Below are 10,914 nucleotides of genomic sequence, written 5' to 3'. Positions count from 1 at the left end.
AGCAAAAAACAGAAAAGCAAAATGTGCTGTCACCATTTTACAAATTTAGCCACTGAACTATTATTTCTTTATGATAACCATGATAGTAATTCAATGCCTAAAAAAAGGATTAAACAACATTTTGCTTTCGTCAAAACTTGCCCTTTGTCATATGAAAGAAAAACTGGGTAACAAGGAAAAATGGTTTTCATAACGGTCTAAAAATAGAATGGTTTATTCACAACTTTAGAAAATAGTCGAGTGGATAAAAAGATGAAAGCTTTTTTGTATTTTCCCCTTTGCCATATCATGATAGAGTAACTGCAGATGCTGGTATTTAGAAGAAAATAATAATAATAATAATAATAATAATAGACAAAATTGCAAAAATGGTCCCTGTGTTTGGCAAAATTATGCGACTTTGGTCCAAAACGATAGTTTGATGTACCACTGGTCCAAAATTGGATTTTTCCATTGTTTTTGGTCCCTCCCATTCACTTCCGTCCATATACTCCGTTACATACAATAAAGACCGGGGTATTTTCGTCTTTCCACATACAGGGACCTTTTTTGCAACCTTATTCAAAATAAAAGCAGAGCTACATCACTCTTCCTTCTTCAACTTCACGAGCTTCATACTCTTCCTACTCTATGTTCACAATTTCTTAGAGATCAAAAATTAAAATGGTGATGTGTTTCTGTGGTAGGGAAGCGGTGGTTCGCACCTCCTGGACATCAGCAAACCCTGGTCGGAGGTTTCTTTCCTGCCCTCAAAAGGTAAGTGTTCGATTTTGCTATTTTACCCTCATTTTGGAAAATCACCCTCATGTTTAGGGTTTATTTTTTTATGTGAAGGGTTCCAGATGCCGATTCTTAGGATGGATTGATCCTCCCATGTGTGCACGATCTATGTTGATAATACCCGGATTATTGAGGAATATCAACAATGTAAACTATCAAGTGGCAAGATTGAAGATGTGTTTGTTTGCAAGTTGGTTACTATTTGTGGTGGTTTGGGTGCTTTTCATTTAGTAATAAGCAATTAGGGACCCCTGTAGTTGCATGTAATTTTTGGGTGTTTTTTGTCTTATGAAATTGTAACTAGGGAATGTGGTAGTTTTTGGTATTTGATAATGTAATATCAGTTTAGGGTTATTTTGGACAACTTCAGAAATTTGTAACCTTTTCAAGGATATAATGACAATGTATTGCAGTTATCACCGAATGTTAATGTATATTTGTTGTTTCAGAAAACAGTTCTTACAACCAAAAATGTGTTCCATAAACATGACAACCAACAGTTGGTATAAACCATAAAAATCATTCTTCAACAATGACAAAAGGTTGACATTAGTTTCATGACCAAAAGGGCTAAAAGACCAAAATAAAACCATTACAACAAACTAGTTTTAAACCATTACATCCAAATGCACAAAAGTTGTGCTAAACCAAAAGATAAGTTTTTAAACAAAATACACTAATTCCTGCATTGACTGCTACCTCCATTCCCTCCTTGACTGCATCATGCATTCCCTCCTTGACTGCTTCCTGCATGCCCTCCTTCATTTCTTCCTGCATTCCCACCTTGACCCTTGCACGTCCTTGAGTTATGACCCCTATTGTTGCATTTCCCACACCTAACACTAACAAACTTTCTGGTAAGTTTTTCAGGTTCACCTGCACCATGATTTTGCATATGTTTATCATATTTTTCATCTGCACTTCTCTTTCTCTTGGTCTTAGGTCTCCCAGGTTGATTGTGATGTGGTGGTGGTGTTAATTGAAATGGACAGGTACTTTTTGGCCACATGGCTCTACCCTTTATAGGGTCCACAGTGTAAGAGTAAGCTTCATTCCATGTTTGAAGACAATACACTTTGTTAACATAAGTGTAAAGTTCCCCAACTTTGTCTCCACTATCAACCATTTCATGTATTGTAGCTATGGCATGCCTGCATGGAATCCCATTCAATTCCCACCTTCTACATGTACATGACATATTTTTCATGTCAACCACATGCTGGTCATGCCAAGGACCATAAACTTCATACTTTGCAGTCCCATTCCATCTAGCTCTATATTGGACTGAAGCTTCCCTATTTCTCTCAAGTAACTTTGATGCTGTTGGAGTGAGTGGACCTGGAGCTTTGGACATCACTTTCTTCACATTGCAAATCCTCTTCATAAGGTACTGCCTAATGTACTCAAGACAACTTATGATGGGCTTATTCCTACCATGAATAAGCTTACTGTTGAAAACCTCACATAAATTGTTGAGCAATATATCTGATCCTGCTCTGCCTGTATTAAACAAGAAAATTATATGAACTAAACCATATACAATGAGCACTAGTAAAGCTTCACCTAAGTTAGGGAATGTAACCTGAAAAGTGGCTTCTGGCCCAATGGTGAGGGGGGATTTTCTTCAACCACTCAAAAGCATCCTTATCAAACTTGTTAAGTTCATTCATGTAGTGTTCAAATTCTGGTACTGTGGTTGCTATTGCACACTGCCATAAGTGATCTTTATACTCTTTTGTTTTCCATTTTTTCCTCATGTTCTCATAAATATGTCTTAGACAGAATCGATGCTCAGCCTGTGGGTATAGTTGTGCTATAGCAGGTAAGAGTCCCTGTAAAGGATTATTTCACATAATCATTGCAACAATCATATACAAATAAACTATTAGTAATACAAAAAGAAGAAAATAGTACCTTTTGTCTATCACTTATGAAAGTAAAGTTAGAATTTGAGCACAACTCTAAGTCATCTCCCAAGCATTCTAGAAACCATTTCCAGCTACTCATATTTTCAGTCTCAACAATGGCATATGCAAGTGGGTATATGCCGTTGTTTGAATCCAATCCAACTGCTGTGAGTACTTGGCCTGGAAAGGGTCCTTTCATAAAAGCACCATCTAGTCCCAAAATATCTCTTAAACCTGCTTTAAACCCTTTCTTTAATGCCCCTAAGCAAATATACACCCTTTTAAACTGCCTTGTTTCTCTAGTACTGTTAGGCTCATTAACAACCTCAAGCTTCACAGTTGTACCCACATTAGTTGCTTGTAGTTCCATAAGATAATCTCTTAACACCTCGTATTGCTTTGTGTAGTCACCACTCACTTGCTTTGTAGCTGTTGCTTTTGCTCTCTGTACTTTGTGTATGGACACACCAACTTGAAGCCTCTTCTGAACTTGCTCTTGAATGCTTCGAAGGGGTACTGTAGGGTTAGACTCGACCATGTCTAAGATTTCTGCAGATATATACTTCGCAGTGCAAGCCCTAAGTTTTCTAGTTTGAACACAAGTATGTTTGTCCAGTAAAGTTTTCACATACCAATAATCACTATCTTTTGACCGTGAAGTCTGCATTGACCAAGAACAATTTAATTTATTGCCCTTACCTACCCCACTTGCATTTACATTAGGTACATTACCTTTACACACAACCCTAAGCCTTGTTTTGTCGTTTTTCTTGAAGCCAAGATTCCTTCTAGTCTCAATGGCAAGTTTGTTGACTTTGTCCTTAATTTCCTTTTTACTTTTATACTTTTGACCCACTTGAAAAGTAACTGTATGGACTTCACCAAGAGAGCACTTCTTCTCCTTCACCATCTGTTTTAATATTGCTTTCCTTCTTTCATCATCACTATCTTCACCTAATGAGTCCCATTCATCATTATCAATTACTTCAACATCTTCAACATCTTCTGTATCAACAATTTCATTTTCAGTCTCAACACCTTTTCCTCTGTCAACATATTCAACATCTAGATCAACATTCATATAGAAATCACTCATGTCCACCTCAATATCACTTACATAGTTTTCTTCATCTTCAAGAAAATCACTGTCTTCCTCACTCCCTTCACTACCCCCTTCACTACCTCCTTCACCAAGTCCTTCACAAACTCCCTCACTTTCAAATTGAACTTCCCCTAGTCCTGTGCCAAGTTCTGCACCAACACCCATACTCTGATCATTACCATCATTAAAAGTATATTGATCAAAGAAAGGATCAAAGTCTTCAAATTGAAATGGTTGGTCATCAAAGGTATCAAACTCTCTTGTATTTACTTCTTGGTCACCAACATTTGCACCTTGATCATGAACTTCTGTATCTTGATTACCAACAGCTGCACCTTGATCATGAACTTCTGTATCTTGATTACCAACAGCTGCACCTTGATCATGAACTTCTGTATCTTGATTACCAACAGCTGCACCTTGATCATGAACTTCTGTATCTTGATTACCAACAGCTGCACATTGATCACTAACATTTGCTCCTTCATTACCAATTTCAACATGTGTATCTTGACCACTAACAGTTGCACCTTGCTCACTAATATTTGCACCTTCATTACCAATTTCAACATGTGCATCTTGATCACCAACAGTTGCAGTGTGTTCCAAGTTGAAACACAATTTCTTACTACATGATTGAATCCCATCAACTAACCTCAATCTCTTATTTGAATTGTATTCGGGTGTCTCGTATCTTACTAAACACAATTCAAGATTTGGGACATCTTGATCACCAACAGTTGCAGTGGGCACATCATCTGCTATTTCCTCAATTATGACCCTAGGTTTAACTCTTGGAGACATAAAGTATGTAAGTAACTTAGTTTCATTATGTTCAGTGTATACCTTGATGATCTTATGATGTTCAATGTACTGTGCAAGACTAAGTACATCAATATCATTCCCTAGAGCTCTAAGACCAAACTCCAAATCTCCATTTGGCAATTGATAGTGGTAGTAAATGACTGGTGGTACATCATAACCAAGCTTCAGCATCACCTCGTCCAACTCATGCACAGAGAACTCATCCATGTCTACCAAGTCAATGTGGTCTAATTTTCCTTCAATGTAGCTTATCCCTGGGAATTTTGTGAACCTCCCTCCATGATGGAGCTCAATAGTGAACATTGTGGGATATCCTTCTGTAAAAATCATGAACCAAACCAAAAAAACATTACTTTATATGGATTGTAAAAGATTTTTTTTTGTTTCAAAGAAATATGTAAGAAACAGAGTACGTTACCGTAAATTCCATTGCATCAAAACACTGATTTCTTGGCCTGATTTCCCACATTTGGACCATCCTCGTGGATTCAAACTTACGATTGCGGTTGATGATCAAATGCAAGATTTCAATGAACGATTAGGGTTTTCGATCAACAAGTTGGGTTTAGTGCGTAGAGTAGAGTGAAGGGTCATTAACTGTGTATATCATTCAATATGGCGGTAATCGATGATATGGAGGTGGAAAGACGAAAATACCCCGATCTTTATTGTATGTAACGGAGTATATGGACGGAAGTGAATGGGAGGGACCAAAAACAATGGAAAAATCCAATTTTAGACCAGTGGTGCATCAAACTATTGTTTTGGACCAAAGTCGCATAATTTTGCCAAACACAGGGACCATTTTTGCAATTTTGTCATAATAATAATAATAATAACAACGGTATAATGTTTTAGTCGATATAGGAGATAATTAAGTGGGCAATATAGATGAAATGGTAAAGATACAAATGTTGTCCTATATGTTTTCCCGTAGAAAAATAAATGCAGATTCAAATTATTAAAACATGAAATCAATCAATATGCTAATCAACTCAAGCAAGTGTAATTTATACAGCCCCATGGTAGTTTTAACTAGTTGATTTCACCACAATTTATCATAATGGAAAGAATTTCAGATAAGTTTATAGAATTATACCTTGAATCCGGATTGGTATTCTGGAGGCGAGAGATAAGATGAGAGGCTTCAGGGATCCATTTTAATTGATCTTGCACTTTCTTGTTATTAAACGGGAGGTAACCAGCAGTGATACAAAAACAAAACAGATGCCCTAAATTGAATGAATCCCCAACAGTCGTTTGTCCTACACAGATGCCATGAAAATTAAAAACTAAAAACATACAAGATATTAAGTAGTTTCTAATTTTTTCCTTATTAGAGCATAGTACATTTTCCTTTTCCTTTCCATATTAAAGCATTATACTAGTCTTAGATTACTCCTCATCACAGCATCATCAATTATAGCAATAAGATTAAAACTTTTAAGCCACGTCAGCATAACATCACATGTGTATGGACGATGACATTGGATAAAAACATGTTAACTTGTGTCATTCCGTCATAATTTCAATCTCGTTGCTAAGGTGGGTAAACTTTCTGAAGACCAATGCTTTATTTAGGAAAAAAAAAGTACAATGCTATAATAAGGAACAATTAGAAACTATTTTTCTTTTTCCTGCATTTTGCCCATTCAAATATGAGTGAAGTAATCTATCATATGTTACATGAAATTATAAAAGAAGATTTGCCTGTTGTGCTAATGCCCATTCCCAAGACTTTTGCAGTGATACCGGAAGGAGCTTTGCATATAAAGATCCTTCGAGGGTTTAAGTTCGGAATAATTCCATGTTCGTCGAAATGGGCAATTCCTTCAACTATGCCCCTGTGATTTATATTTGCCAATAGATATTATGAGTTTCAAAAAATAAAGTTATGAAAAAAAACATATGAAGAAGAACTCGAGATAGGAATAAGGTGATAATACATGGGGACAAAACAGAATTGAACAAAACGGGACAAAGACTTGATCAAATTGGACTATATTTTTAGATTTTAGTCTCACCCAAAAAAATGAAGAAAACTGGATTACTAATTTTAGACCAAAATAAACAAATACATAAAGGTGCATTTCCAATTTTACCACTTTTGTCATGATTTTCTCAAATATCATTTAATTGCCTTCTATCCACATGACACTTAACGAAGAAAAAAGATGATAATAATAATAATAATAATAACATGGTCTAACCTCAAAAGTTTCAACAAGCACTCTGAAGGAGAATTATTATCGGGCTTCCACAGTTTCAGATGCATGAAACTTGGAATTCTCACTTTGTATTCATTCGATTTTTTATCATGAAAAACTGATGATATCAAATCATGTAAGGTGCATTCACAACTCTCATAAACAAAAAAAACAAAATTTTCAGTCTCCTCCTTAGCAATAAACCCTACAATATTAGCATGCTGTCCAGATTTCTTGAGAATTTGAATCACTTGGTCTGTAACATGACCATGCACCTTGGGAATCCTTTCCACAGTAACCGATGATTTATCATAAGTTCCCTTGTATACACGATTCCCATTACTCTCCTCTGCAATTACTTCTTCAAAAAGTTTCAACTTCCCGATTGGAAAAAGTATACCAGGATTCACTTTATTATAACAGATGTTACAACCATTATAAGGATCATCCTCATCCGATTGCGTGGAATATTTAACTCCATCCATATCATGACAGACAGACTTCCTTCCATTCGCCGATAGGATCTGGTTATTAACCGTAATAATGATTTCACTGCTCACCTTCTCAACCGATGCTAAAGTTGTTTCCAAAATATTATTCTCAATTCCATCTTCTGTTACTTGTGCCTCTATTACTAAATGATAGACCTTTGTGTAGCCAGACTTATATAAGGGAAAGCTAAGTCCATCATGTATGAATTGCTGGCCTGGCCCCTTTTTGAAATCCTTTGTGATTGTAACCATCTCTTGTATATTGGGACCCACCAATTGCAATAAGCGAAGGGTAATCCTATCAGGAGAAAAAATATATAATATATATATATATATATATATATATATATATATATATATATATATATATATATATATATATATATAATAACCGCTTACCATAACTTCATACAACATATATCTACAAGATGCATAGATGTTGACAAAATGGTTATAAATAATTATATATGCAAAAATAAAAACTTTACCTGCCAGCTCTATAGGCATCATAAATGAACATCAAACTGTATTTCTCGGGGTCTTTTAGATCGGACTTGATCTTCACTGTATTTCTCCTGACATCAACAGTGTAAACCGCAAGATGCCCATGCCCAGAACCAAGCCAATGAATCAGTTCAGCAGGCTCCATAGGTTTAGGCACGGTAGCTGCAGGGGGGGTTTGATTCTTTTTCTGCATATTGTTACAGGGCTTTGAACTCCTCCCTCCAGATTTTTTCATTATCAGACAAATTGCACCAAGTCACTATTGAGTGAAAAGTAAATTGCAACCAAAAGAACTAATACCAATATGAAGACTTAAAACAAATGAAATTCATTCAAGGTTAGAACTCTAAAAGAGATTAACTAAACTTCATCAAAAACTCAATAAACAACATTCAGATCATGGATTATTAATAGGACCTCAAAGTTGATGATTAAACCTCGTGAGTAACATAAGAACAACTTCCTGAAACAGCATGATTCATGGATTTTAGATATGGAACCCGTAGGGTTAGAAAACCCCAAATTGTGACCAAAAAATAATTAAACCCAAATGAGAATAAGAATTACAATTCAAACAATGGATGGATGATGAATTAAATACATTAGATGAGCACAAAACACCATGAATCCTCTATTTAGAACATGAAATTCAGATCTGAATATCTAGGGTTTTGAAAACCCCTCAAACATCATCCAAATTCACAAATCTCACAACTATTAGCTAATTGGAGCTTGGAGATGGATCTAGGAATGGTATCACAGCTCAAAACTCATATGAACTCTATAACTGAAAGAGAAATTTCGGATTTGCATAAACCCACATAAACCCTAAACGAACTGAAGAAGAACAGGGGATGAAAACTACCTTTAAAGGAAGTAGATGAAGAGATATAAGCAAGGCTTTCAATTATTGACTTGAGACTTCAGTCGTAACCCACGTCGCCCTGCGGCCTTCACAGCACGTCGCCTCCGCCTGCCTGCCGTCGACGAGCTGCTTTCCTCTTCGCCCTTTGTTTTGTTACAGTTCTTGATTTCTGATTTCTGGTTAGATGTATGTAGACAATAAGAATACAGCTAAATGAAAATTTAGCCCTAAAAAAAAGGAATTAGCCCACATCAATGCTTAAGCTTAGCCCACTTAAACATTTTGCTCACAAAATATAATTTAGGTCAATATATATTCCCCTTGTTTTATTTTTTGTATTGCAGCCATAGAGCAGAAATAAAAACCAATGGTGATGCAAGGCTAGGGGGTGGTCAATGGTTGGTGCATGAGGTGATTAACGGTGGCTTTCATGGTTTTAGTTAATTACTGCATTTTAATATGATTAATAAAGCTTGAAGATTGGTTTTTTTAAAAGCTGATTATTGTTTGTGTATTCTTTTAAGAATATAGCATAATAAATTTTGTATGTTGGAAGTAACTTAAGTATTGAATTCTTTAAGTATGCGACAATATAATCTAATATATTCTTAACGAATATGTAATGTTTACGGTTAATCGATATAAATCCCTACTTTCACCATTGTAGAACCTCGTCAACATGTGGCTCATTCCTTTGAAGTTATCGTTCATATATTCTTTTTTTTAACAACTATGTTATCGTCCATATTAAAGGCTATCAATACCAGACACAAAGATTGAGATTTCACATGCTACATTTATGTGTTAGAAAATAGGTTACATGTCTACTCAGTACTAATTCATTAAAAAAGCATAATGGGATATAAAGTGTTGTATTCTTAAAGAATTATTCAGATTAATTCTTATAGAATATGTTGTGCTTAATCTTAAAGAATACAATAGCTTTATTCTAAAAGAATGCGTAATTAATTTTAATGAATGCATAATTTTTATTCTAAAAGAATATGAAAAACATTTAGGATTTTTTGTTTTTAATCCATGATTTTAACAAACGAAAAGAAAAACCCCCAATAATTACCACCAACTTTATTCTTGGCTAAAGTGACTGTTAACTAAAGAAACATATGTACTAAACTTTTCTAATTCTTCAAGAATGATGTTCTATTACTTATGATCATGGCATGTACTACTGCGTTATTCTTCAATTTTATTCAATAAAGTTAAAATACATTTAGTAATGGTGAAAACCTTAATCGATTACATGTGTTATAGTGCTTCATTCTTGATGAATAATACGAACAACAAAGCTAATGTCGAAAAAACAAAGTCATCATCGTTTGGTGCTTACGGAAAATGAACAATATTCTTAAACTTTAATTGAAAGTTCTTTTTTAACCTCGAACCCAATCTCCTACTCTTCATTCTTTTTTTTTCTACACCTAGGAATTCTTGATTTTGGTTTTCAGAAATGTGCTCCTGTTCTTTAGTGTGAGAATTGACTGACAATCTTGCAACTTATAATCCTTCACGATTCTTTAGCAATGGTTGTAAAATGAAGGTGAATTAGTATTTTGATTCCAAGATTATAGATTGTTGAAGATAATCAGGTATCTCAATTTAGTCGACATTTCCTTATTTGAATATTTGCAGAAAATCAATAATATCATATAAACGGTTACTTCTATAAAAAAAATTAAAGATATTCTTATTAATTACAATAATGCCATAACATTCTTAGCCTTTAGATTTTTTTAATCCAAGAGTCCTCATTAAGTCATACATTCACACTATATTTAAGTTTCACATTTAATCCTAACCCTATATATATATATATATATATATATATATATATATATATATATATATATATATATATACAGAGAGAAAGAGAGAGGAGGGTTCAATTGAGAAAAAAAAGGTTGAGAATGGGGGAATCATTCTCAGCCAAAAATGTATATTTGCTGCAAAAGACTCCAACGTACCGGTGGAAATAGGAAAGGAATGCACATGTGTTTTCCAATAAAACATGTTTCCTTAAACTATGCTAAACATTACCTTAATATATACAAAAACATAGTTTTTTCGTTTTTTTTTATTTTTAAGAAGCTATTTTTATCGAAAAATGATTTTAAATATACCAAAATTCATGATTTTTTATTCTCTACAAATAGACATCCATATTGATATAGTTTTAAGATAAAATAATTTTTTTTTTATATATTTTCAGTTATCG

At 34.4% G+C, this 10,914-nt stretch overlaps 2 protein-coding genes across 2 annotated transcripts; both read right to left on the bottom strand.

Annotated features, from left to right (window-relative positions):
- Nucleotides 1-1,254: 1,254 nt before the first annotated feature.
- Nucleotides 1,255-5,778, bottom strand: LOC111887631 (uncharacterized). Its single transcript, XM_023883798.3, has 5 exons — nt 5,714-5,778; nt 5,033-5,107; nt 2,695-4,931; nt 2,363-2,612; nt 1,255-2,280 (listed from the first exon to the last, which is right to left on the bottom strand). Exons 3-5 carry the CDS (start codon nt 4,915-4,917, stop codon nt 1,502-1,504), a joined length of 3,252 nt encoding a protein of 1,083 aa, XP_023739566.2. The 5' UTR covers nt 4,918-4,931; nt 5,033-5,107; nt 5,714-5,778; the 3' UTR covers nt 1,255-1,501.
- A 446-nt stretch (nt 5,779-6,224) lies between these two features.
- LOC122196433 (uncharacterized) lies at nt 6,225-8,852 on the bottom strand. Its single transcript, XM_052768232.1, has 4 exons — nt 8,682-8,852; nt 7,801-8,109; nt 6,825-7,610; nt 6,225-6,458 (listed from the first exon to the last, which is right to left on the bottom strand). Exons 2-4 carry the CDS (start codon nt 8,049-8,051, stop codon nt 6,290-6,292), a joined length of 1,206 nt encoding a protein of 401 aa, XP_052624192.1. The 5' UTR covers nt 8,052-8,109; nt 8,682-8,852; the 3' UTR covers nt 6,225-6,289.
- Nucleotides 8,853-10,914: the final 2,062 nt, after the last annotated feature.

The sequence above is a fragment of the Lactuca sativa genome, chromosome 2, assembly GCF_002870075.4.
Source record: "Lactuca sativa cultivar Salinas chromosome 2, Lsat_Salinas_v11, whole genome shotgun sequence".
Classification (NCBI taxonomy): domain Eukaryota; kingdom Viridiplantae; phylum Streptophyta; class Magnoliopsida; order Asterales; family Asteraceae; genus Lactuca; species Lactuca sativa.
Note: the sequence above shows the minus strand (reverse complement) of the source record. Positions and strands in the feature narration are given on the sequence as shown.